The 27,561-nt window shown below is 51.5% G+C and overlaps 2 protein-coding genes across 13 annotated transcripts in view; one reads left to right on the top strand and one right to left on the bottom strand.

Annotated features, from left to right (window-relative positions):
• The first annotated feature begins 322 nt into the window (after positions 1 to 322).
• ARHGAP1 (Rho GTPase activating protein 1) lies at positions 323 to 21,023 on the top strand. 2 transcript variants are annotated; one of them, XM_015537543.2, is made up of 14 exons: positions 408 to 422; positions 649 to 690; positions 4,470 to 4,639; positions 4,867 to 4,962; positions 12,133 to 12,220; positions 16,219 to 16,350; positions 16,958 to 17,044; positions 17,247 to 17,345; positions 17,679 to 17,786; positions 17,871 to 17,947; positions 18,160 to 18,237; positions 18,714 to 18,842; positions 19,023 to 19,126; positions 19,266 to 21,023. In XM_015537543.2, exons 3-14 carry the CDS (start codon positions 4,507 to 4,509, stop codon positions 19,452 to 19,454), a joined length of 1,320 nt encoding a protein of 439 aa, XP_015393029.1. In that variant the 5' UTR covers positions 408 to 422; positions 649 to 690; positions 4,470 to 4,506; the 3' UTR covers positions 19,455 to 21,023. The 2 variants fall into 2 exon arrangements, with proteins under 2 accessions (XP_007082185.1, XP_015393029.1); XM_007082123.2 differs by lacking the exon at positions 649 to 690 and having other exon boundaries at positions 323 to 422.
• Positions 21,024 to 25,747: 4,724 nt separating this feature from the next.
• Positions 25,748 to 27,561, bottom strand: part of ATG13 (autophagy related 13) — a 50,650-nt gene continuing 48,836 nt past the window's right edge. For all 11 annotated transcript variants that reach the window (XM_042959377.1, XM_007082119.3, XM_007082117.3 and 8 more), the window contains one exon: positions 25,748 to 25,844. In XM_042959377.1, coding sequence (XP_042815311.1) covers positions 25,767 to 25,844 — 78 coding nt within the window. In that variant the 3' untranslated portion in view covers positions 25,748 to 25,766. The remainder of the gene's footprint in view (positions 25,845 to 27,561) is intronic.

The raw sequence follows: 27,561 nt of genomic DNA, 5'->3' as shown, positions 1-27,561 counted from the left end.
GTCGGGAGAGAATCCGAAGAGTCTGACTCATTGGTACACAGAACCGGGAGTTGGGGAATACCGGCGAGGCAAAACTCCGTCTGATAACAATAAGAACCACAGGATTCCAGCGGACCACTAGGGATTCGAGCTCCAGGGAAAGCGGAACTAATTGTTCCAATCACCTCCTTTTGGGAGGGACGGGTCGGACACTTATGCTGTCCCTCTCCCAGGCGGGCATTTAAGCCAGCACGTGCAGGAAAGTGGGAGGGGATCCTGGAAAGCCATGTTTGGACCTGGCAGCGAGCCGGAAGTGGGTTGGAGGTGTGGCGGAAGTGGTTGGGGAGTGAGGAGCCCCGGAGGGGGCGGTTCCCGTTCTACCGCGGAGCCGGATGTTTGCCGAGCTTTGACAGGCGTGGCACAGGGAGCAGTGCCCGACCACGGTGAGCTGCGGAGCGCGGGGGTCTTCCTGGGTGGTGGGGGGGAAAAGGGAGGGACTAGACAGGTCACTTTAAGGCATAGGGTCAGGAGGGGGATGATTCGAGCGGATCCTAGGAAGGGAGCAGGAGTGGTATGGGGCCTGGCTTTCCCACAGCGGGTTTCAGCCCCCTCCTGGGTCTGCACCGAGGTGACTTGTCTCCTTTGCTGCTTTCCTCCTGCACTTCCCAGGGCAGAGTCTAGGTCAGATCCCTGTCATCGAGCAAGCCCACGGTAAGGGGAAGCCTCTTTGGTCCGAACTGGCGAAGCGCTAAGAGCGAGAAATTTGGGGGAAGTATCCAGCCTGCCACTAATTAGGCCACGCTTTCATCTCTATTTCTTAATCTCTGAAATGGGATAATTACACCTATTACGGGTTTTGTAAACCACGAAGCTCTGTACAAATGCATTTGTAGTCGAAAGTCTCGCTGTTGTATCATGGGATTTGCATTTTCGCAATTTTGGAGCCCCAACTAGGAGGGCGGTCCCAATGCCAGAGAATACGATTTCAAATTATCTCAGTTCTTCGTGAAGATTAGGGGAGAGGCTTTACTTTGTTTTTTCATGGCACCTCTCTGAACCTTCAGAATCACATGAATGACAGTCATTTAAAGAAGTGTTGAGGGACTGACCTGCATCAAGAGACCACTTTCTACAAATATAGATTAAAATTTTGACTCAGCTGTATGACCCGCCTAAAGAGTTTGCTTATCTTTTCTGGCCCTGACTTTCCTCGAGCAGTAAAATGGGCCTGGTAATGCAAACCTCATGGTGCTGTTGTGAAGTTAAAAGGTAATTTGTCGGGGCGCCTGGGTGGCTCAGTCGGTTGAGCGTCCGACTTCGGCTCAGGTCACGATCTCGCGGTCCGTGAGTTCGAGCCCTGCGTCGGGCTCTGGGCTGATGGCTCAGAGCCTGGAGCCTGCTTCCGATTCTGTGTCTCCCTCTCTCTCTGCCCCTCCCCCATTCATGCTCTGTCTCTCTGTCTCAAAAATAAATAAACATTAAAAAAAAAATTTAAAAAAAAAAAAAAGGTAATTTGTCTACTTTATAGCACTATATAGGCTCTCAACAAATATTGGTTCCCTTCTCCATTTAGGAGACGAATTCACTCATTCAGTCATTCAACAAATGACAGCATCTGTGTGCTGAATAGGTCAGGGATTCTTAGATTCTCAGAGGGCCTTAAAATTGCATAGAAGATTTCATGCATGTGCTGAGTTTTCTTAGGGAAAAAGTCCACAGATTTCATCAGAATTTCAGAGAAGTCCAGAGGTGAAAACCTCTGCCTAAAATGATTCTCAAAGATCTTTGTAAAAGTAGATATTACCTGTGGAGAAGAGAAATACTAATCTCAGAGTAAGGAGTATTTTGCACAGAGTGGAACAGGGCTTGTAGGTGACTGGAGTCTTAGGCAGCCAGGATACTTCATGGCCACCCCTTTATATTAGAATTTCCCTGAGCCAGCTTCCCTTACCCTCCCACTGAGTGGGAGCTAAACTTCAGGGTTCACAGGGGAAAGCAGCTGTGGGTTGGAGGCCAGTCTGGCTGGGAGGTGGAAACAACTGTGATTAGTTATGCTGGAAAAGGAGGCTATGGGGTGGGGGAGGGGTCAGTTTTGGAAGAACAGACAAAACAGAGGAGCAGTTCCTGGAAAAGAGGTGGAGTTCAAGTTCAACTCCCTTTTAGAGGGTGTCCCTCTCCTTCCCTCACACATACTTCAGCTCGCAGCTGTTCCTTCTAACCCTGTTGTTCACTTCAGTGTATTTTAGAATACTGGAGAATTATGTTTCTGGAAGGAGTCTGTGCTTTTATAGATAAGGAGATGTAAGTCTAGTTAGGAAAAGACTTGCCCAGCATCTTTGCAACTCATTGGCTCCAGCAGGACTATAATCCAGTTCTCCATATCCCTCATCCCGTGCCTTTTTTTTTTTTTTTTTTTTTTTGAGTTAAGACCCACTATTGTGCAGAAAGACTTCTCTGGGATAGCTGTGGGCAGGGCTAATGGAGCGCTTGGTGCCTGGTCAGTGACAGAAGAGAAGGCATGAAGAGAAGACTCAGGCCTAATAGGGGTTACTTTGTGCTGAATTCTGTCCGTTACCCAGTGGAGTCCCCTTTGGGGAATCCTCACAGCCATCTGGTTGAATGGGAGGAGTTTGTCGATGAATCAGGAGTGGATTCCTCAAGACTTAGAGTTGCCTGCATTGGAGGCTTGAAGGACAATGGGAGAGCAGGGGTGTGGGGCACAGCAGCACTCACTGAGAGAAGTGCGTTCCCAGATAAGAGAGGGTCATCTTGGGGCGCCTGGGTGGCGCAGTCGGTTGAGCGTCCGACTTCAGCCAGGTCACGATCTCGCGGTCCGTGAGTTCGAGCCCCGCGTCAGGCTCTGGGCTGATGGCTCGGACCCTGGAGCCTGCTTCCGATTCTGTGTCTCCCTCTCTCTCTGCCCCTCCCCCGTTCATGCTCTGCCTCTCTCTGTCCCAAAAATAAATAAAAAACGTTGAAAAAAAAAATTAAAAAAAAAAAAAAAAAAAAAAAAGAGAGGGTCATCTTTCTCTGTGCTCATGGAAGGGATTTCTATTTTGGTGGTAATCAGCAGTAGTGAATAAGTGTAGCAGAGAAGAGGCCAGAGGAAAGGAGGAGAAAGACTTTCTGGATTTTGGTTTTTGTTTTATGGCTGTTTGGCTATTTGGCTGCTTGGCTTTGACTCAGGAGCTTGGAACAGCTTTTGCCACTGAATCAGTGTGGTTGCCCTGGTAACAGGGTGGTTGTTGCTAGGCACAGGGAGCCGGGTTTACCAGCCAGAGTCCTCGGCTGTGACGTGACGTGTGCAGGAGGTTGTCATGTTGCCTTAGAGCCCAGAGGTGTTTGGGGTCTGGATCCTAGCTAGCAGTTCCCCCCTCTTCTCCCTCCCTGTGCCTGGTCTTGTCTGGACTCTATCTGCCCTGCTGATTCTCTGACTATATATGTCATTTTTGGGCTCTAGGAATGTAGTGTGCTTAAGAGCAGCCTCTTCCCTGGGGTTGGACTGAGTGGATTCAATCCCCTCCCTGACCCACAGGGTGAGTTTGGAACGGAAGGGGATTGGCCTCCATTTAGGGCCAAGGGCAGAAGGTACTGCTCTCGGGCTTCATGGGGCCACATCCTTTCTGCCAGACCTAGACCTGGGCAAGCCCAGCTTCCGAGCTGGCTCTTCTCCCTCTCAGTCTGCTGTGACTGCTGGTCTGTTTTTCAACTCCTGTAGCTTAACACTCTGAATGCCATGGGATTCCCACTTTCCCATCTGTGCTCTCCAATGCTTGGCACTGTCTGTTGACCTTTCCCACCTTGAAACTAGCATTCAGAGCTCCCTGCAGTTTAGAGTGGGCCTGGGAGCCCCCAAGAGCCTGAAGATTGCCCACTCTGACTGGCAGGCAGATTCCATCCCATTTCTTGTTTCTGTCCTGGGGCAAACCCAGCTGGGCACCTTGACCATTGACTTTTTTCTGGGACCCTGTGGTCTCTGGCCACCTCCTGTTCCCAGGACAAAAGTGAGGGATGGAATAGACAAGGCCACAAATAACTTTTCATGTGGAATAGCCCTGTACTCCGTAGATGCTTGCAACATCTCTACCCTCTAACTGCTGGCACCTAGGAAGCTTCTGTGCTCTATGAACCCTGAGGACGGGGTGTAGACTTCTACTCTCTGCAGCTGGGACTGCATTGCTGAACCAGATAGGCAGTGGGCAGCATGGGCCCTGGCACGGCTCATCCCTTATCCAACTGGACAACCTGAGGGCACGCCCTGAGCTGCACCATCCTCTGCCCCAGCTGCCTTTTCTGGCATCATGCCTGTGGAGAGCCCAGGGCTACATGGAGCTCTTGGCAAGGATGCGAAGTGTTGAGGAACAGGAACAGGGGACACTGCGGGAGGAAAGAGTGAGATCAGGAGGACTCGCTGTAGAAGTCACAGGGGAAAAGAGGGTGCCCCTGACTTGCTAACCCCCCCCCCCCCGCCCCGCCCGGTTTCTCTTCAGGTTCTGTGGAACGAAGCTGTGAGGGACAGGCTTGGTCATGGACCCGCTTTCAGAGTTGCAGGATGACCTGACCTTGGATGACACCAGCCAGGCTCTGAACCAGCTGAAGCTAGCCTCCATTGATGAGAAGAACTGGCCCTCAGATGAGATGCCCGACTTCCCCAAGTCAGGTGGGTGCTGCCGGATCTCAGGCAGCCATACATGCCTTAGAAGGGGAGACTCCCTTCCTGTTGGAGGAAGACCCCAGGAGAGCAGGAGGAGGGCAGGGAGACCAGCCCCAGGGTGGGACTGGTAGCACAAGTCCTATGGTGGAGATGGGGAGGATCAAAGAACACAGGTCTTGGGGAGAACACTTCCAGCACCCCAGATTACCCCCTGCCTTTGCCGTGTTCCTCAGATGACTCCAAAAGCAGCTCCCCGGAACCCGTGACACACCTGAAGTGGGATGACCCTTACTACGACATCGCCCGGCACCAGATTGTGGAGGTGGCAGGTGAGCACAGCCAGCAGTGCACCGTTTTCCTCCTGGTCTCACCCCTGGCCTCTCAGGGGGTAGGGACTCGGGGACGGGCGGGTGCCCACTCTGTGGTCTGACCCCTGACCCTGGGGCTCCTGAGCACACGTACTATTCTTTAAACTCACACACTTGATTGTGATTGGCCACTTGGCCTGTTAACCTGCAAGCACATCCTGACCTGTGACCCAGTTGTCTCTATTGGCCAATGGCGTGTGGGAGGCAGTGTGGCTTAGGAGACTTTGAAGTCAGAAAGCCCCGGTTTGATTTCCAGCTCTGCTCTGTGAACTCATGTCTTCCTCAAAGGGTCACTGAGAGGATTACAGTAGTGACCGTCTATCAGGGTCTAGCCTGGAGCCGAAACATAGTTGGCCCTGAATGAGTGGCAGTTGATCCCCCTTCCCTTTGTCCTGATGTCAGCCTTTCCATCTCATCAGTTACTGGGGACCAGGGAGGTGCCAGTTCCTGTTGGGGAAGCCCTACCTCCAACGAAGTCTGGAATGGCAGAGTGTCCTTCCAGAAGTTAGGGACCCCATGACCCCCTGGAGCATCAGGTCCCAGGAAGATGTGCTACCTTCGTGAGAGTGGGTATGAGCCCCGCCTTGGGTCTCAGCCTTAGTGAGCTCCCACTTTCCTGTTCTTAACGCAGGACCCAGAGTAGGGGAGGTCACAAGGATGCTGGTGACCTGATTTCTGCCTGTAAGGTTGTACTACGAGAAGAGGAAATTAGAGTGATAGGATTCTTTGTCTTTCCCCTAATGGTCATCCTCACTGGTGAGGACAGGCAACTGTAAGCTAGCATGGCAGCATGGCTCTGCTCTGAGGCATTGGGGTGGGCAAAGGAGGCCAGGCAGCACATGGCTCTGGAGCCCAGTGGTGCTGGCTTAAGGGGGCCCCAGAGGCATCTGGCCGTAGGGAAGCCATAGGGAGGTCCATATCTCTGAATGCTGGGCTCAGAGAGGGATGGGGCAGTTAAAAGAGTTGCCCCTAATGTCAGAGGCATTTCCATGGCATTTGTGTTCCTGGTGCCTGCCTGGTACCCAAGCCTGGGTTGGAAGCCTTGGCTATGACTTCTTTCATCCATGCAGAAGCAAGGCTGAGAGTTCTTACCTGGCCGGGTCCTTACCTGGGCACAAGAGAGTCACCCAAAGGTTCAGAACTTTCTCTCCTCACTTCCAGAAATGGACCTGATTGGGGCATCAGGAGTATCTAACGTGGTGTGACATAGTCTCTATCCTCCTGGCCTATGTGGCCAAGACACAAAACAGAGCGGGGGGGTACCCACCCCCATTCCCACCCTCACCCCGGCACCTGGTGACCCCCTTTCCCACTACAAAGCAGAGCTGCAACATGTTTCTGTTTCCCCAGGGTGTGATGAGCCTGAGGGGGCCCAGCCAGGTAGGTGTGTTCCTGGCTCTCTGTGCTTGGCCTCTGGGCTGTGGATCAAGAAGGGCTCTTGGTGGAAGCCAGGGGGGGGCAGCTTAATTGCAGCCCCACTTCAGGGAGCTGGGAGCTGGCGGTACCTGGGAGCCGGAAATAGCAAAAGGTTTACAGGAGGTTTGATAGGGTGATGCCATGTGGGGACACATCCGGAGCCCAAAGGGAAAGGGGCTTCTGGGGAGGGAGGGCCCACGTCCCTGGGGGCAGGAGGCTGGCTGTGAACAATGGCCTGGCCTTAGGGCTGGCTCAAGGCCCCTCTGGTGGGGGTGCCCCCAAGGGTGTGCCTCTCTAACTGCTGAGAAGAATTTGGATTGGTACCATCAGAGCAGGAGTCATTTGATGAGACCACGATGATGTCCTGGGAGGCCAGTTTCCTGGCATTAGAAACTGGAGAAAGAGCCCATGTTGGAACGGAGGATGGATTATGTCCCTATCTCCTCTGCAGCCTGTGTTCTCTGAGCTGGTAGTAGCTGTCATTCTCCACAGTCAAATTTGACTCCGTCCAAGTGGTTCTTTCCAGTGGTGTGCTGATAAACGTTTATCAGTTGGCTCTCTGGGAAGGCGGGGTGGGGGTGGAGGGGAAGGCTATTATTTATTTGTAGCATTTGCAATTTCGACCACAGCAGATTTCAAGCACCAACATGATGTCAACTGGCTACAGTATCCTCATCATTTAACAGTTTAACAAACATGTGAGCCGGCCCCAGCACAGTGCCCCAGCCCCCACCTCCCATCTCCTTGGCCTGCTCTGCAGGTTGCGGGCGGGTGGTGGCTGGTCTGGCGGTTCCCAGAATGCCTGCTAGAGGACTGCACTGTTGCTGATTGATAGCCTGGGAACGTTCCTGATTGGGATCTGGGGAATGTAGAGTCTCCCTTCTCAGGCCGCTGCTCTTTTCCTGGTGCTTTCCACAGTCTCTGTGTCTTCTCATTGAGTCCTCACCCCCAGTGCCCTGGAGACACCAGACTCCTTCTCCCCCTGCAGTCTCCAGGGCAGAAGTCTGTTCTCTTCTGAGAGCAGGAGTAAAGTTCTTGTAGCAGCAGTTGCCCTCTCTGCTGGCAAATGCCAAGCCACCCAAGGGCTTGAGCAATGGGACTTAACCTCAGGGAAGGGAGGACAGGGGCTAGACCCTGGGGTCACCCACATCTCATTCTTGCTTGTCTGAGAGTCTTGCCTTGCAGCCCCTCACCGATCCCCCTTTTGCTCCATCCCCATTCTGACTTCATTCAACATGCATTTGTAGAACACCTACTCTGGAACAAGCCCTGTAGTCAGCACTGAGGATTCAGTGAGGAAAAACACACATCACCTCCTTCAAGGAGCACACAGTCCAGTGAAGTCGTTCTTAGAACTGGTCAGAGCCCTCTTTAAGAATATGAGTGATGTGGACCTCTTCTCCTAGGGAACATGTGCATGTGTTTGTAATATTTTTCATATCACATCTTGGCCTTGGTAGATGCCCATTGGTGGAGCCGTCGTTGAGAACCCAAAGTTTCCCATTTACAAGGTGTTGACAAGGCCAGCCATGATGGAGCCACAGGCCCCAGGCCCCTCACCTCAGTTGTTTGCTTAACCAGTTACTATCTCTTTAAATTCCAGAGCCCTGTGAGCTCAGACGTCCTGTCCCTCTCCTGCCAAAGTCCCTATATTTACCAACCAATGAGGGCTGCATCGTCCGTGGGGGGTGTGGGGGATGGTGGTGGCAGGATGAAAAGAATCTTTTGGAACCTCCATGCTCCTCCTTGCATTTTCCTCTACATTCCAGGCCTTTCCTCTGCTTAGAGGGGAATAGGCAGATGTCCCTCCCCTCACATGCTCATGGCAGAAGGTTCCAGATTGTACATGAGGCTGGATCAGCCAGGCTGATCCTTTGTCCCTGCCCTACCACTTTGCTCTTGCTTCTTCTGTCAGTCTATGGGAAGGGATTGGAACAGGCCTGAGAGCCACCCCCCACTGGACTGGAGGGAACCCAGTACCTCGGGATCTAGGCTAGGGTATGACAGCAGGTGGTCTTGCAAAATAGACCTGTTGCTGGATGAGATGAGGCTGCACCTTCTCCTCAGACTGGCTTGCAGAGGGCTCTCTGCTTGTAAGTTTGGAGAAACTCTGTCCAGGAAACCGTCTAAAGCAATCTCGTAACCTAGATATCATCATGAACAAATTCCAAAATAGAACCATGCATACCACGTAATGCTGACCTATGACTTTATGCAGGCTTCCAACGTTTCTTGAATATCTGCCACATGCTGGGCTCTGGACCAGCACTGGAGTTTCAAAGGTGGATGAGCCATGGCTCCTGCTCACAAGCCAGTAGAGGAGACAAGCACATAAACAATTATACAGAAGAGTCAAAGTATCACGGCAGAGGAACAGCTAACCTGTCTCGGGGAAGGAGGGGAGGACAAAGTCTTCTGGAATGAGTCTTAAGGATTTCAAGGAGTAGCCTGGAGGAGGGGAGCAGAATTGTCTCAAGGAAGTTCTGTCTGACAAAAGAAACAGCAGTGTCCCAAAGCTGCCTGATGTGGACTGAGTTGCAAGCATGTCTGTGTTGAAAGTGTGTGAGCCTGGAGAATCCTGTGAGTCATTCCAAAGAAGGGGCTGATCTAGAAGTTGGATATGGTAGTCAGACAGCTGGGAGTGAGGTGCTAAATTAGGCCAAAGCACCAAGCCATGCAGCCAGCAGGGCCTGGGGCCATGCTGCCCACATTCCAGAAGCCTCCTTCAGCCCCTCTGAGTTTTGCCCCAGCCCTGGAGAAAAGGGTCAGAGCCTTGGCAACCACTTCGGAAAAGCACTGACTCCTGGGTTAGGTCACTGACCGAGAAGAAGCATCAAGATCATGGCTTACTAAATATGGAGAAGGGCAGTCAGCAAGGCATGGGGCCGGGGGGCAGGGGGGGAGGGTTCCTTAATCCTCAGAGGTAGGTGGAGGACAGATGCAATGTGTTTCATGGATTGTGTAAGTAGTCTTCTCATTTGCCCCTGAAGCAATGGGGATTAGGCAGTTGTGGTTTGGTGTCTCTGCAGGGTTGTGAAGGAAAAGATGTAGGGAAGGTCCCTGGGACATGGGGCAGTGAGGACCAGGCCTTGTCCTCATTGAGCTTTGTTTGGGGTGAGTGCTGTGCTGACCCTGCAAGAGCATCTCACCTTGGAGGGCAGTAGGAGATGTGTCAAAAGCTGCCCTGCTGCTGCTGCTTCTGCTGCTGCTGCTTCTTTTAGTGTTTATTTGTCTTAGAGAGAGACAGACAGAGCATGAGCAGGGAAGGGGCAGAGAGAGAGACACAGAATCTGAAGGAGGCTCCAGGCTCTGAACTGTCAGCACACAGCCCGGCGTGGGGCTCGGACTCACGAACTGCGAGATCATGACCTGAGCTGAAGTCGGATGCTCATCTGACTAAGCCACCCAGGCACCCCAAAAGCTGCCCAGCTTCTTGACAAAGCCAGATTAGACCATCAAATAGTGACCAGTTTGGGGCAAACACCCCAGTGATTACTGCCAAATGAGCATTCTTGCAAAGCATTTCAAACTCCTCTGAACTCCATGTTCTTTAGAATATCCTTAATGAGAGGGACACGTGGGTGGCTCAGTTGGTTAAGCGTCTGACTTCAGCTCAAGTCATGATCTCGTGGTTTGTAAGTTTGAGCCCCACATCAGGCTCACTGTTGTCAGCCTGTCAGCACAAAGCCCACTTCAAATCCTCTGTTCCTCTCTCTCTGCCCCTCCCATGCTTGCACTCTCCCCCAAATAAATAAATAGTTAAAAAAATAATATCCTTAATGAGAAGGGGTATGATTTTTAGGAATGTCTAGGAGTCAGTCAGAGCCAAGTGTGGTTAATAATTCTAGTAATAAAATCAGAAAATGTGATAGTGGTCAAAGATGAGACTGGACCATTAAGTAATCACACCCATTTCCTCAGTGGCCTTGGACTTGCTCAGAAGGTAGTTTCAAGAAGTCTTCCAAATACGCTGCTCAGAGAGGGCATTTCTGGAATAAGCATTGGCTTTTAAGATAACTTGCTAGATAGCAGTTGCTTTGATGGGCATGACTTTCAGTTTTTTTAAGTTAAGGTGACATTTAAATAACAAAATTAACCATTTTAAAGTATGTAATTGGTTTGTTTGTTTTTTTTAATGCTTATTTATTTATTTATTTTGAGAGAGTGTGAGCAGGGGAGGGGCAGAGAGAGAATCCCAAGCAGGCTGTGTGCTATCAATGCAGAGCCTGACATGGGACTTGATCCCACGAACCTCAAGATCATGACCTGAGCCAATATCAAGAGTCAGTTGCTTAACCAACTGAGCCACTCAGGCGCCCCTACAGTTGGTGGTGATGAGTACATTCACAATGTTGTACAACCACCACCTCTGTCTAGTCCCACAATTTCATCCATACCCATTCTAAATCCTATAACCATAAAGAGCCAATCCCTAATCTCCCCTCTTCCCAGCAACTGGCAACCACCAGTTTGCTTTGTTTATGTGGATTTACTTATTCTAACATCTTTTTTTTCTCATTTTATTTTTATTTATTTTTTTTTTTTTAATTTACATCCAAATTAGCATATAGTGCAACAATGATTTCAGGAATAGATTCCTTAATGCCCCTTACCCATTTAGCCCATCCCCCCTCCCACAACTCCTCCAGTAACAACTCTGTTCTCTGTATTTAAGAGTCTCTTATGTTTTGTCTCCTCCCTGTTTTTATATTATTTTTGCTTCCTTTCCCTTATGTTCATCTGTTCTGTGTCTTAAAGTCCTCATATGAGTGAAGTCATTTGATATTTATCTTTCTCTGATTGACTAATTTTGCTTAGCATAATACCCTCTACTTCCATCCACATAGTTGCAAATGGCAAGATTTCATTCTTTTTGATTGCCGAGTAATACTCCATTGTATGTATATACTACGTCTTCTTTATCCATTCATCCATCCATCGATGGACTTTGGCAGAGTATGACATGGACATTTGGGCTCTATCCATACTTTGGCTATTGTTGATAGTGCTGCTATAAACATTGGGATGCATAACATCTTTTTTTTAACCTTTTATTTATTTTTGAAAGAGAGACACAGAGTGTGAATGGGGGAGGGGCAGAGAGGGAGACACAGAATCTAAAGCAGGCTCCAGGCTCTGAGCTGTCGGCACAGAGCCTGACACGGGGCTCAAACCCACAAGCTGTGAGAATCATGAACCTGAGCCGAAGTTGGACACTTAATTGACTGAGCCACCTAGGTGCCCCGGATTTCCCTATTCTAGATAACTCATATAAGTGGAGTCGTACAATATGGAGGCATTTGCATCTGACTTCTTTTACTTAGCATCATGTTCTCAAGGTTCATTCATAATGTAGCATGGATCAGTACTTCGTTCCTTTTTATGGCCAAACAATATATCTGCTGCATGGATATACCACATTTTCTTCATGCGTTCATGCGTTGATGGGCATTTGGGTGTTTCCACCAGGTGTGACTTTTTAAAAAGCTGTTATTTTTTTAGACCCCAGCTCAGTAGCCCTGAGAGCAACCTGTCCCTCTTTCTTCAGTGACACATCCTTGAGTGCAGACAGCTGCCCAGAGGTATGTCTGCGTTAGCCCCTCTGGCCCCTGCACTATGTGGTACAGGTCTCCAGGCCCGGCACCTTTCAGTTCCTCAGCCCACTTCTCTCGGCTGATCTGCCACCCACTGTGCTCCATCTTTCTCCACACCTAGGAGACGACAAGTATGGGCGGAAGATCATCGTGTTTAGTGCCTGCCGAATGCCCCCGAGCCACCAGCTGGACCACAGCAAGCTCCTGGGGTGAGTATCCCTGGGCAAGGTGGAGGGACCTACACCCAGCATCGGCTGATGCCATTCTCCTTACCGTCACTTCCCTCAGTGCCTCTCCTCTTCTCCCGTGGGAGCTATTTTACATTTTGGGGAGAGCACTGCACTAGGAGTCAGACCTGGTTTCTAGTCTGGGAAACTGCAGCCTTAGAAGGGTGTCTTCATCTCTTCAAGCCTCTTTTCATAATCAAGCCCTCCTTCCTTGTGGGAGATACTGCATGCGGATGTGCCCGGAAAAGTTAAATGCTATCCACACAGGAGGACTGATTATTATGATGTGGTGCTTCTGATGTGGTTGCAGTTGTTCATCATTTAGATGAATAATCAGTGAATTTTGTGTCAGATTTGGTGCCAGTGGCTTCTGTACCTATCTGGATTCTGTTAGCCAAATATATGTCATAGCTCTGATTGGTCTAGAAACCTGATAAGTGTTCACTGCTGAGCCACCACTGGGCCCCGGGCATGTGGACCCATGGGGACCGGGGCATGTGGTCCTGGGTGCAGGACCTCCGTGGATGCCGGGCCAGAACGGTCTTCTGAGGTGCCTTAGTGTGTGTCCAGTTACCATCTTGCACTTCTCTCCTGATCTCTACTAAAGCACTCCCTGAAACTGATACCAGCTCTTTGGGATCCTGAATGGTTCTGTGCATGTAGGGGGTGGTGAGGGGTCGGGGCAGGCCAAGGGCGCGGCTGCAGAATGGGAAAGGGCCTGAGTGCAGCATCTGCAGTCCTGGTGAGCCAGGCCTGAGTCTCTCCGGCCTTGTGTGAGTTTCCTCTCTGGCTTCCTGAACCCTTCTCCTGCCGCCCCTCAGCCAGCCAGGCCGAGCCTTGTTCAGGCCCATCACATGGCTTAGCCAGGAGCAGGCCAGGGAGCTCAGCCTGAGGGTAGCTGAGTCACACCCCTACCCTCTGATTTAACACAGCCCGTCTGATTTGGCAGGTGACAGACTCCTGGCCAGATAATAGTCTGAGTGGGAGAAAATCAGAGGAAGGAGATGGGAAAGCACCCAGTTTTCAGGAGAAAGCTTGCTGAGTGAGGCTCCACTACTCAGGAGGCTTCCTCTGATTTCTGGAAGCCCCCTGCATCCATCCTGTCTGTCCTCCACCCCTTCCCAAAGGGGTCTCCCTGCCCCCATGCAGCCGGCACGGCAGCACTTTCAGTGGGGATCAATCACATTATCTCAGCCTTGGCCTTTCCCAGCTGTCCAGCCAGATCTGGGAGGTTGAAATAGAAAATGCCCGAAGCTTGGATTCAGCTGTACTCCTTACTAGCTGTGTGCTTGGGGGCAGCTCTTTTCTGAACCCTATAAAAATAAGAATTGTGCCCACCTCATAGGGTTGTTGTGGGCATTAGGTAAAGGTAATATACATGAAATGTCATTGTATATCATTGTAAAGTATTACAGATTTCAAGAATTTAGAAAAACGTAAGTAGCTATAAAGAAAAAATACAAGGATAAATAAAATCTCCCATAAACCTACCACCCAGAGAGAAAACTAGTGTTAATATTTTAGTGTATTCACTTCTTATTTTTTTCTATAATATATACAGGTGTATAGTCCCCTCTGTATCTTATATAACATCTTCTGAGCATTAAACATTCTTCAAAGATATCCTTTAAAAACATGTTATTGGCATATGTGTGCAGAGAAAAGTGAACAAATTATGTATACTACTTGATAAATTTTCAAAAATGGAATACACCAGGGGTACCTGGGTGGCTCAGTCAGTTAAGCATCTAACTTTGGCTCAGGTCATGATCTCGCGGTTTGTGAGTTCGAGCTCTGCATCAGGTTCTGTGCTGACAGCTCAGAGCCTGGAGCCTGGTTCAGATTCTGTGTCTCCCTCTCTCTCTGCCCCTCCCCTGCTGTCTCTCTCTTAAAAAATAAATAAACATTAAAAAAATAAAAAAATAAAGAATTTCCAAAAATGGAATACACCAGGGGCGCCTGGGTGGCTCAGTCGGTTAAGCGGCCGGCTTCGGCTCAGGTCATGATCTCACGGTCCGTGAGTTCGAGCCCCACGTCGGGCTCTGTGCTGACAGCTCAGAGCCTGGAGCCTGTTTCAGATTCTGTGTCTCCCTCTCTCTCTGCCCCTCCCCCACTCATGCCCTATCTCTCTCAAAAATAAATAAAACATTTAAAAAAAGCTTTTTTTTAATGGAATACACCATGTCATCCACACCCACAGACCTCCCTTTGCTCTTCTAGTCACTACCCCAATGGGTGACTGCTCTTCTGACACCTAACTTCACAGATAGGTTCTGTCTGCAGAAACATCTTGTAAGGTTTTCTATTTATAGATATCCTGTATTTTATTTAACCAGTTCCCTGTTTTTGGACAGTTAGCTTGGTGCTCAAAAAATTTTTTTCCATTGTAAAACAGGCCACATGCAATGAACAGCCTTCTACAAAAATGCTCCTGTTCATTTCAGATTGTTTCTTTAGCATAAATTCCTGGGTATATTTTTATAGGATCAAAGAGTATGAACATCTTTCAGCTTCTGATACACATCACTTTACTGCCCTCCAAAAAGGCCATAACATTCATCAAAGAATGACTGTATTTTCACCACAATTTTTGCTATTTTATAGTTACAGAATGGCATCTTTATATGTGACAGCTCTTTGCAGACTGCAAAGTGCTCAATGTGTACAAGGGGTAATTACCATGTAGCAATAAGGATTGGAATCACAGTAATAATCCGGCATTAGACACTTCACATGCCTGCCTGTGTGGGCCAGACCAGCACCCTGGGCCATGATATAGGGCACCGTGTCTGGGTTAGGTCAGGCTGTATCTGAGCACTTACTCAAATCCTTGAATACCTCCCCCGGCACCATCCCTCCCTCCCCCCCCCCCCCGCCCCCCCCAGAAGTCCTTAGCCTTCCTGTAGGCCCAGCCTCTCAGCCTGGAGTGGTGTTCTGCTGGGGTCTGAGCGTGGTTCGCCAACCAGAAAGAACTTTCCCTGGACTCCTTTCCCATTCTAGAATTCTTATCTGTCCCCTTTGTACTTATCCACTTTAGGTGCTCAACACCTCTGCATGTATGTGCTTCTGTGGGGTGGTAGGTACTATGTTGTGAGCATGGGGAACTTGAGATGTGGCTCTTTGGTCCAAGAAAAGCCCAGTGACTAGAGCAGGGGAGGGGACCCTCTAGTCACCCCAATCCCCTCTCATGGGCACAGTGCTTTATAGACTATGATGGGAGGTTGAGTATATAAGCTGCCCTTTGGTCAACAGGACCAAACATTGGAGTTAGCTCATCTCTAGGCTCCACCACAAGCTGTGTGACTTTAGATAAGTGCTTGACCTCTCTGAGCTTCACTGCCCTCACTTGTAAGGAGGAGATAATCTCAGCCCCAATTATTATGAGGAAGGCAGGAGATATTGTATACAAAGTGCTTGGCAGACACTAAAAGCTAAATATAGATTTTTTTAATGTTTATTTTTGAGAGACAGAGACAGGGACAGACAGACAGAATCTGAAGCAGGCTCCAGGCTCTGAGTTGTCAGCACAGAGCCTGACGCAGGGTTCAAACTCTTGAGTGGTGAGATCATGACTGAGGCGAAGTTGGACGCTTAACTGACCGAGCCACCCAGGCACCCCTAAAAGCTAAATACTGATGAATGGTGACTGTCGTCATTATTACTGACTCAGGGCAGTCCTGCAGAGAATGTTACTGCCATTTTTACTGCGGGTATGTGAGAGGGCTCAGTTACAGTCCCGATCTCCTGATTTCTGGCCTGGGCTGTTACTACCATTCTTCTTCCTCCGTGCAGCCCAACCACTAGCCTGAATCTCCTCCACGACAACACGGTGACTGATTATGCGGCCAGAATAGGCAGTGCAGGAGAGGGGCTCGTGGGGAGGTGTATGATACAAGCAGAAGACTCCTGGGGTGCTGAGTCCTGTCTCAGGGGGCCCCGCCTGTGTCGAGGATGGGCCTGAATGGGCTTTTCTCTTGTAGGTACCTGAAGCACACCCTGGACCAGTATGTGGAGAGCGACTACACACTGCTGTACCTGCACCATGGCCTGACCAGCGACAACAAGCCCTCCCTTAGCTGGCTCCGGGATGCCTACCGAGAGTTTGACCGCAAGTGGGTTGGGGCCTGGGGACAGGTCTGGAGCTAACAGCTCTGCCGGGTTCTGGGCTGCCCTCTGCTTGCTCAGGAGCTTATATCCAGTTCATCTCCAGGCTCCACCGCAAGCTGTGTGACTTCGGATAAGTGCTTGACCTCTCTGCGTCTCCCTGCCCTCACTTGTAAGGAGGGGATAATCCCAGCCCCAGTTGTTATGAGGAAAGCAGGAGATAATGTGCTTGGCAGACGCTAAAAGCTAAATATTTTCTTTTTAATTTTTTTAATGTTTGTTTATTTTTGAGAGAGACAGAGTACAAATGGGGGAGGGGCAGAGAGAGACCGAATCTGAAGCAGGCTCCAGGCTCTGAGCTGTCAGCATTGGGTAAAAGCAAAGAATCTGAAGTTGGAACGTCCTGGGTTTAACCCCCAGTTTCTCTACTTATTCACCCTGCCCTTCCCTGTTACTTAACCTGAGTCTCCGTTTCCTAATCTGTAAATTGGGACAACAGTGGCACTTACCTCTCAGGTTTTCCATGAGTACTCAAATCAGAAAATGTGCACGAAGAACCTAGCTGTGTGCCTCTTCCACCACGCCCACTGCTGAGTTCCTGTTCTGTCTCTGCAGGTACAAGAAGAACATTAAGGCTCTGTATATCGTGCACCCCACCATGTTCATCAAGACCCTGCTCATCCTCTTTAAGCCCATCATTAGGTGAGCAGCTGATGGGGGAGAACAGTGACCTCCCCACACTTCCCTCTCGGCTCTGAAGCACATACCTGAGCAGGCCAAGAATCCTGGAGACAGACCGTTTTGGGGCTCGGCCTTTGACCTTGGGGGGGCTGCCGAGGGGATGGTGGGGGTCTGCCAAAACGGGCCCTCCCCCACTGACCCACGCCCGTTATTTTGCCGGCAGTTTCAAGTTTGGGCAGAAGATCTTCTATGTGAATTACCTGAGCGAGCTGAGCGAGCATGTGAAGCTGGAGCAGCTGGGGATCCCTCGCCAAGTGCTCAAGTAAGGCCTGGGCCCTGTGTGTGCCCGCCGGGCACGGGTGTGCCTGTGTGTCATGTTTGTGGGGTAGGACATGCCAGCCAGGGGCAGAGGAAGCCTTGAGAACCCCAGGAAGCAGAGGAAGTGAACGTAATGAGTAAGAGACAGCATACGGGGTCAGAGAGTGTGAGGTCAGATCCCCTTCCTGTCACTTAAAAAACTCTGTGACTGAGGGCTCCTATGAGGACTGAATGAAGTGACCCACGTGCAATAGCACAGGAAGTACCCAACACACAGGGTTGCCAACGTGACGACAAAGCCAAGTCGAGGGCCTGACCCTCCCCTCTGCTCTCCCAGGTATGATGACTTCCTCAAATCCACACAGAAGAGCCCTGCGACGGCCCCCAAGCCCATGCCACCACGGCCCCCTTTGCCCAACCAGCAGTTTGGGGTCTCGTTGCAGCAGTGAGTATGCAAAAGGTGGGCAGGCCTGGCACGTGGGGACCGGAAAGGGCTTACAGACCCAGCTCACTGCTCTTGTCCCCATAGCCTCCAGGAGAAGAACCCAGAGCAGGAGCCCATTCCGCTTGTGCTCCGGGAGACTGTTGCCTACCTGCAGGCTCACGGTGAGTGCCAAGGCCACTGGCCGCAGGACCTCCAGGACCTGCTTCTTCCCCTGCAGCCGAAACCGTAGGTCCCTCCTCAGCCCAGTCTCCCAGCTCCCCTTGGGGAGCATCAGCACCCACACCGACCCTCACTGGAACCCCAAGACAGAACAGGTCGAAGAGTCTGCACACTGCCCCAGAGCTGAGACTCACCAGGCCCCACTGTTTCCCAGCTCTCACTACTGAGGGGATTTTCCGGAGATCAGCCAACACTCAAGTTGTGCGAGAAGTACAGCAGAAGTACAACATGGGTGAGTGCTCTGGGGTGTGCCTGGGCCCGCAGTGGGAGGGGCGCGGGGGGGAGATGGGGCACGGGTGTCACTGTTAGGGCACTTCTTTGCCTTCTGCTGCCTGGGAAGCAAGGGACCCCCGTTCTGTTCCGGTCAGAGGTTTCCGTAGCATTTGGTGTGATTACATGGGTCCCACTCCTGCCTGGCTGTCCCAAGCCTGCTGCCTCATCGGTCAGGCTTCCGGGTCCTGGGTTTAGATTCAGAGATGAAGAAGAACTGTCATGTGTCATGTGCGCTGGGGGGCCCCATTCAACCCGGTCCCCTCATCACAGAGGAGGAGGGGAAGGCCTGTGTGAAAGGGCTCTGTGGGAGGAGGGTGTTGTGCAGTGGCTGAGGGTGATTGGGCAGTGGGGTCTGCTCGGCCTCTGGATCGGCCATCTGGATGGGCCGCCGGCCTCCGTGCTGGGCCCAGCTCCTTCTCCATCCCCACCCCCCAGGGCTGCCTGTGGACTTTGACCAGTACAATGATTTGCACCTGCCGGCGGTCATCCTCAAGACCTTCCTCCGGGAGCTTCCTGAGCCCTTGCTCACCTTTGACCTTTACCCCCACGTTGTGGGCTTCCTCAGTGAGTGCCCCTGTCTTCCCTCCCTAGTTCTGTGCTTATTCTGCTGGGTTGGGGTCAGAGCTGCACTCAGAGCAGGTAGATTTGGCCTGTCCTCCAAGGAAAGTCTGGTTGGGGTCTCCCTTCTGGCCTCATGTCGGCCCAGGCCCGGGCCACTGTGACCTAGGCCCCAATTCCTTGTAGACATTGATGAGAGCCAGAGAGTGGGGGCAACGCTGCAGGTGCTCCGGACGCTGCCTGAGGAGAACTACCAGGTGCTTCGTTTCCTCACTGCCTTCCTGGTGCAGGTGAGACCCGGCCTCAGCATCTGCTGTTCACCTGGAGGAGGGCAGGGGGGTGGGGGGGAGAGCTGCCACCCTTGCAGCTCTTCGGAATGGGAAGCAGGCTCTCTGGCTTCCTGCTGCAGCCCTCTGATTCCCTCCACAGATTTCTGCCCACTGTGACCAGAACAAGATGACCAACACTAACCTGGCTGTTGTCCTCGGCCCTAACCTGCTGTGGGCCAAGGATGCTGCCATCACCCTCAAGGCCATTAATCCCATCAACACGTTCACCAAGTTCCTTCTGGATCACCAAGGGGAATTGTTCCCCAGCCCTGACTCAGGAGGGCTCTGAGCCCTGCCCCACCACCCTTCCCAGCTTCAGCCTTATGAGTCTGGGGCTCCTGCCCAGGAAAGGGGCCATGAGGCCCTGGGAGCTGGAAGCTGGAGCCAGCCAGTTGGGCAGCTCTTCCTCCCCTTCTGTCCAGCCCACCTGGCCAGCCCTGGAGACCTCGCTGTAACCACGAGACATTTTTCTTCGCCTTATACTTCTCACTGCCTCCTTGGACCCCTGGCTCCTTGCCAGGCTCTGCAGATCTGGCGGCCTTTGGCTCTTCTAGTATGAAAAAGACTGGCCCCAGAAACTGCTGACCCACTTTCTCCTGCCTCTTTTCCTGGCAATTGCAGATGCCTCAATCACTGCCGGCTGGGCTGGTAGCTGGGGCTGATCCTCCCTTTCCTGGCTGCTGGGGAATAAGAGGCCATGCTGGCTTGGGCCTGCCTGCTGAGGCATCTCCCTGGGTGAAGGCCTTGTGTGCCAGCACCTGCTCCTGTCCTCTCCTCTAATGGTTCAGCCTTGTGTTTTTACACAGCTAAGGACGGGCAAGGCTGGGGTCTGCTTCCTATTTCTGCCTCCTTCTCGTCCTCACATCCTGGGTCAGGCTTTCTGAAGTGATACTGCCCCCAGGGTGTTCTAGCCCCCTGTTCTGGCAGCTTGGATGACAGGGCTGAGTCCCAGCATACACCCCATTCCCGCCCCAAAGCCTCTTGGCAGTCTGGTTGGGCCAGGGACAAGCAGTCTCCTCCCCCCTGCCCCATGCCTTGCCTCTCCTCTCTACCTACTTAGACAGATCCTCAGTATAGGGCTCTTGTGGACAGGTCTGTTGTGGGGTCACACTGGTCCCTGCTCTGGCCAGAAGTGACTCAGTGCCTCAGGATCTGTGGGTAGGGACTCCCGGAGGGGCTGAGCAGAAACTTTGCCAATTAGATCAGTCCCTGCCAGGGGAGTTCTAGCAACCTCCCCCAGGGACTACAAGCCCCAGGGCCCTGTCATCTTTCAGAAAACATGGACCCCAATGATTGGTACTTCTCATTCCAACTGTGTCCCTTAGAATGATACTCCTTCCTGGTGAACCCTGGGGACCCCACTTCCTGCAGCCTTGTCCCCTGGCAGCAGGATACTAGATGCACAGTGGCCCTGCCCCCACAGCCTTGGCCAGAGCCTGTACTGGGGTGGGGGGCCTTATTGACCAGCCCAGCCCCATCTGTGAGGGGGGTGCAGCCTGAGCCCCGACCTCGCTGGGCTCTCTCCTCATGATGCTAGCATGTCAGGACTCCCAGGGCCTGGAGTGGCTGCTGGTTCCCTGACGGTCCCTGCATCTCTAGCCCAAGCCAGGGCTTCCGCTTTCTGCCCTCCTGTGTATATCAGGTGTTGCTCACAGCCCCATTTACTGGGGAGCCTCGTGGATCTCTTTGGTCTTTCTCCTGTCCCCTGTCCCACTGGTCTGTACCTGCGGGGAAAAGGGGGGGAGGCGGGAGTACTGTGAATCAAGTGTTCACATTCACTTAATGACTTCCTTGGCACCAATCATGTATTTCACCTTTGCACTTTTTGTATTTCAATAAAAAAGGAGATGGAAAACTACCCACCTGAATGTTAGGAAGTAGGCCTGGAGTCTCAGAAAGGGGTGGGAAGTGTGGTGTGGTTGTGGAAGATGAGCAGGTAGGGCCTCAGGAAGTTACCTCCCCAGTCCATCTGACCCCTTCCTTCCTTCCTTCCTTGTCTTGTTCCTTGGGGAGTGGGTGTGAAGCCAGCTTTCTGACATCTTCCAGGCTTGGACGTGTGAATGGCCACTCTCCATGTTGTAAGTGTGCCCCATTCCAACTGGCCACCAAGTGCTGTATCCTATGACCAAGGCCTCTTCTGTCCCCAGAATGGAGGGGACCGTGGTGAAAGCAGTGTGGGCTTTAGAATCAGACATGATTCAGTGTGGGCTTTAGAATCAGTCCCATCACCCCTCCCACCAGCTCCAAATGGTAACAGCCATATAATCAGCCCACATGAGACTGTCTCCTTATTTCTCTAAGGATCAGAAATGATGCACACAGGATGTAACAGTGAGTGCTCAGTGGTGATCAGAATGACCGTCGTTTCACAGAGGAATGAGATGGTCCCAATTTTGTGGAGCAGCTGGGATTGGAAACCTCATGTGACCGTTTGCTTCTCTTGGCCCTCCTGTTGGCCTGAAAGACTTGGCTATTTCCACCTGCCACCCAATCCTATAGAGGCTAGGAAATATCCAGTTTTCCCTTCCTCTCCTGAGCAGGTTTTGCTGTGCTTTTAAAGATTAAGATGGTAAAATTTAAGTTATGTGTATTTTACCACAAGTTAAAGATAATGGTTTGTCACTTGTAGGGCAGACCAGAATTTCACTTGGCATGATGGTCAAGGTCAAGTTCCACCTGTCTGCTGCCTGCCTGTTGATTGCAATCAGGTTATGGTGGCCTCAGCTGAGCCTGTTCTTTTTTCTCCTCGTTGCCTGCTCTGGCTGGGGGAGCCAGGGCAGAATTGCAGGATCAAGCTGTGGTGTTAAGATGCTGGTTAAAAACACAGGCACCGAGCTGCAGGAAGCTAGTCCCATTGCACAACTGGCCCTCACCCAGTTAGTCCAACGGAAGGCACTGGCAGCCTCTCTCACTGGCTCTGTTCAGCTCTATGCTGGGTGACTGTTTGGAACAGAGGGACAGTATCCTAGGGAAACTATGAGAGGGGAGCCAGAGACCAAGAGAGTTGTTCACTTGGGCTGGGCTCCTGGCAGGGCCTCTGAGTGACGCAAAAGCCAGTTTACTGCTGCCTTGGCAACAGCAGGTCTCTGGGGGCAGGGTGTAGGGAGATGCTTTAAAGGGGTAGGACACCATCATGAGACATGGGGCAACTGAACGCTTTTAGTTTGCTTTTGGGGGGATCCCAACTGAAGGTAAAGACACTAGGGACAGCCTTTTCACCATTTCTGATGTGGGTTCGGTGACTGTCCCAACTGGCTGCACAGTCAGGTATCATGGCGAGTATCATGTGCAGTTAACTAACAAGCTAGGGCTCCGAGGGCCCATAACCATGGCAGTGGGCAGCCTCATTCTTTTCAGCCATAGTTTGCGCTAAATTTAGAATTTTCTAACCATTTACTGCCCTGGCTTCAGCCTGAAGGGTGTAGGGAGGCAACCCACACAACAGTTGCCTAGGTCTGTCAGGCAGTTAGTCCCTTGCTTCTAGAACCATTTCTGCCTCTGCGATACTGGCTCTACCTCTCGCTCCCATCCCCCAGTGCAGTCACAAGTTAGGAGGCAGGAGCCAGCTTTACCAGGGCTGAGATGTGTGCTACAGAAGCACACAGGGGGCCAGGCAGGAATAATGTCTGCGGGGTTCTTCTACTTGTCATGGCTCCTTAGAGACCACACCAGGGCCTCGCTCAAGCTGTCAGATCGGAGCAGCTAAACAAACTTGACGGGCCCTTGACTTCCCTATATTTCATTCAACCCCTTCCCCTGTCTGGTTTGCTCAGCCACAATTCCTCCTAGATCAGCAAACAGATACCGGGCAGCTTGGGAAGCCCCACATTCCCTGTCTGCTTCTACTGGAAACATGGCGGAGACCTGCCAGCTGTTTCTCACTCTGAGCCTCCAGGCTGAGTGCTGGGCTGGGCTGGGCTGTGTAGGGGGCAAGAAAGAGCTGATAGTGATGCCATGGCCACACTTCAGATGCATGTCAACTTCATGCACGTTACCTCACTGACTATTCACAGATAAGCCCTCAAAATGGGAACAGTACAGCCAAGGAAAATGAGACTCCAAGCAGTTTCCTGACTGGCCCCAAGGTTGCACAGCTGCTCGGTGGCCAAGCCCCAAGACAAAACAGCCTGCCTGACTCCAAAGCCACTCTGCACTTCATATCTACTGCTCTTTCCCCACTTCCATGGAGGGGGCCCGTCAGGGACCAGGATCTTCACAGAAGTGGGATGGGGTGGGTTATCTTTTTACAAAACTTGTAGGACAGGAGGCTGTAAAGTACAGAAAAAATTTATTGGAAATTTCTTGAATACATTTTAAAGTATAGCTCAGTATTTCCAAACAAGGTGGGATGGAGGCGGGGGAGGGACTCTGTCACCTGGAGATGGGTGACGGGTCCCAGCCCTGTCCCAGGGGGTGCTGCAGGAGTCAGTCTAGGGCTCATCCCTGTCACTGTATGGGGCTGAGGGGCAAGGGCCAGCCTTGACAGTTGCTCTGCTCCTCCCAGGCTCAGCTCAGGTCTCAGCCTCCCTGCCCTTTCACTGATGGGGGTCCTAAAGGAAAGGCTGCTGCCTGCAAAGGCCAACAATTAGGAGCCAAAGAGGAAAATAGCTAACAGGCCGTTCAGTGCTCAGCCTCAGGAGGAGGACAGCGGCTGAGATATTGTGGCAGGATGGGGCTGAGGGCATGGGCAATCAATAGCTTACCAGGGCTTCACCCTTCTCAGCACTGGGGCCTTGGGAGTAAGTCTGGATTGGTTTAGCAGGCCATGGGTGCACACTGGCCCAGATAGGAGGGCCATTTGTACACCACTGCTGGGAACATTTCTTTGTGGCAGCAGAATGCATGCAACAGGGGCAGAAGGGCTCCAACTGCCTGAGACGGCATCAGAGCCCACTCCAGCCCTCAGAACTCAGTCTTGTAGGTGGGACCAGTGTCACATGCATTTACTAACAAGCAGTTAAGGACCACCTGCTCCATTGCAGAACAGCTGCTGCCAATGAATAGCCCAGGTGGGCCAGGAGGAAAGGGGTGGGCCTTGTTTTCCTTGGCCAGGACTGCCAGTTAGGCTGGGAGAGGGACAGATGGTAGGTGGGTGAGGCTAGGCACTTGACTTACTCAAGTAACGATACCTAAAAGGTTAAGTCAATCATATGCCTAGCTTTGGTTTCTCAACAAGGAACCAATCCAGCCAGGAAACCTCAGGGTGGTGTGCAGACCCTGGGATTAAAGAAAGGTAGTGGCCAGGCCCAGGAGGAAGGAGGAAAAGGCCCATAACCCAGCCCTGAGAAACAGGAACAAGCGCCCCCAGAAGGAGGGGCCCCTCCAGCCCTCCCCGTGGCCACAGCGGGGCACATACAATGCACTGTATGTGCATGGTACAACTCTAGCGAGTTGTACACACAGAGTTGTACACATTTAGCACCCAAGATTTCCTGGGCTGCCAGAATGGAGTCAGTTACTCTGCAGAAGCTGGGAGAGATTCAAGACTCTCACCAGGCATATGTAGGAGTCAAAGGTAAAGCCTGTCGTCAGTTCAAGTGCAGCAATTCTGGGAGGTTCTGTCGCCCCCAGCCAGCCCTATTCTTGGATCCCACCTTGTGTAAATAGGAAGTAAGACCCTCACAGCAGCAACCCAGAAGCTGAGGAACCTCCACAGGAAGAGGCCCTACTCCAGGAAGAGGCCCTCCACCTTCCCCAAGTGAAAACATCCTAACCTGAAACATATTTTCTCTATAAAATATCTGATTTCTCTGAAAGTAATAAATATTTACCATGTTTTTTAACCAAGGAGCAGCAACAGGGGGGAAAAGGAGAGAAAAAATTTTTGCTGTGACTCCCAATGACAGAATCCTGGAGACGCAAGATTCTTGTTTCCATGGAGCTGAGGAGCTGCACAGGCAGCCACCAGGGCTGCTCGACCCTCTGCTGAGGGGTGGGCTAGCACAACGCTCAAGGGTGGGAATGGCTGACTTTGGAGTTCTCACCACCTTGGGCAGGAGGCCTGTCATATTGCCAAAAGTATAGGCACAGGGGCGGAAAGAGGGAGAGAAGAAGACACCAAACCAAAAAGGGCAAAAAAAAAAAAAAAAAGAAAAAAAAAAAAAAGAAAAGAAAAAAAAGAGCCTGAAGGAGGCCTTCCTTCTTCCTCCCGGTACTGTCTCCTTCCTCTTTCTGCCTCCACACCAGGCTCTGGGCCACCAGTTGGAATGTCAAGTGGTTGACAGTAACGGCAGGTGGACAAGGGGCCAGCTGCAGGGTGGACCCAGGGCAGGGGGTGGGCAGGAAGAACGGGATGACAGCCTTTGTGAAGCAGTTGCTGATGGGCGGCGTAAGCAGACGACCTCGAGGGCCCTTTTGTTAAAAAGCATCTTCCAATCTTCAAGACCAAGGGGTGAGTCCTCTCAAATGCTATCACTGGGCTTGACTGCCGCCATGGAGTCTCCAGGAGGTGCAAGAACAGAGACTTCTGGGTCCCCATGGGGGAAACCAGCCTTTCCTCCACCTGGAGCAAGATGAGGGATGGGAGCAGCTGATGAGAGGGAGGCTCTGGCTCCTGGGACCACAAAAAGGGGATGCTGCTGGTACTTGAGGACACCAACTTTTACTGCAGAGTTTCTACAAAGGCATCAAATTCTCGGACATTCTTCTCGTGCACAGCCAGCTTCTCTGGTAGTGAGTCCTGTACCGGGAGGGGAGAGAAGAGCTGCTTACTCAGGTAGGGTCTTGAAGAGGCAGCTAGCCCAGGCACCTGAGCTGAAGACAGGGGTGCAGCACAGAGCTCGGCTCAGCAGTGCTGGCCGGTAGAGCAGGAGATGCAGGACAGTGGGGCAGGCACTGGACAGAGGGCTTGTGTCCAGCAGGGTTTGTGGGGGGTCAGGGGCTTTGGCAGAACAGTCTAGAGAATGCAAGCAGGCCACACACCAAATGAGCTAGAAAAGGACCATGCCAACAACAGGATGACACAGAGAAATAGACGTGAAGTATCTTTGGCACAGATCAGACTAACACCAGAATAAAACAGTAGGCTTAGCATGCTACAGATTGAAGCTTACAAGAGGTTTCTTCATGGCCTGAGCTGGGCACCAGAATCCTCTGGGGGCACATGAACAAGGTAGTCCCAATCAGGCTCCCAAGAGATTCTGACTCAGCAGGTCTGTGGTGAGGCCTATGAATCTGTATCTTTACATCAGTTGAGGAAGGGGTGAGTTAGAGAGTTGAGAGAAAACAGTAACAGGAGAAGAAAACAGAACCTGAGGAGTTAAGTTTAATTGCCCTCCAGTATCAAGTATTAATAAAAATTTGACCCTAATCAGGTGCTCTGTCTCCACTGATGAATTTGCATCTGAAGATCGGAATCATCACAGACAGGAGATTTCCTGGCAGGCATGAGGTGCGGTTAAAAGCTTAACATTAGGAGCGCCTGGGTGGCTCAGTTGGTTAAGCGTCTGACTTTGGCTCAGGTCATGCTCTCACGGTTCGTGAGTTTGAGACCCTCGTCGGGCTTGCTGCTGTCAACACAACACATTCCCACCTCAGGCAGAGGGACCCTGACATCTTGTGGCATTACAGTAAGCGGCTAGTTAGGTTTTAACAGGAAACATGGAGACCAGCAAAGGGGGAGTGAGAGACAGCTAGAGGGAGAGTCAGAGGCCTATCCTGGCTGGCAGCATTCCAAAAACAGTCACAAGAAGCCAGGTCAAGCCAGACAGGCCAAATACAAAGAAGGCCAGAGTCCCTGGCCAAGGGAGAAAAGGTATGAAACCCTGCTCCCAAAGACATCCTCTTTCCAAGTAATAAATATTCCATCCCTGGTTAACAGCTGTAAGATTAGAGACTCAGAGGTGCCTGGGTGGCTCAGGTGGTTAAACATCTGACTCTTGATCTCAGCTCAGGTCTTGATCTCCAGGGAATGAGTTCAAGCTCTGTGTTGGGCCCTGCACTGGGCCTGAAGCCTACTTAAAAAAAAAAAAAAAAAAAAAAAAAAAAGCTAGAGACCCAAACCCTGGAGTGCACAGCTCTCCTTTGAACTCGCTCATTCTCACATCTGGAGAGTGTCCTCCAATAAATTCTCCACTTACACTGCTCAACCACTGTGTCTGGTCCATCTTTGAATTCTTTTTTTGCAACAAGACTAAGAGCCTCCAGCGACATCCCAGTGACTCAGTGGAGTCAGGCTCGGTGGAGGCGTCGGGGGCCAGGGGTCTCCCTAGTCCACTGGCAACAGTGGCATAGGGCACCAAGGCATGCCTCTGCCCTTCGGACACAGGAAGTACACAAAGCAGAGATGTGGTAATTACAGCCAGTATCAGGACATCTGGCTAAACACAAGAACCACTAGCTGAGTCAGGAAGGAGCTCTCCGAGGAAAGGGTAAGAACACCAATACTCAGGACCTTG

This window comes from Panthera tigris, chromosome D1, assembly GCF_018350195.1.
Source record: "Panthera tigris isolate Pti1 chromosome D1, P.tigris_Pti1_mat1.1, whole genome shotgun sequence".
NCBI lineage: Eukaryota > Metazoa > Chordata > Mammalia > Carnivora > Felidae > Panthera > Panthera tigris.
Note: the sequence above shows the minus strand (reverse complement) of the source record. Positions and strands in the feature narration are given on the sequence as shown.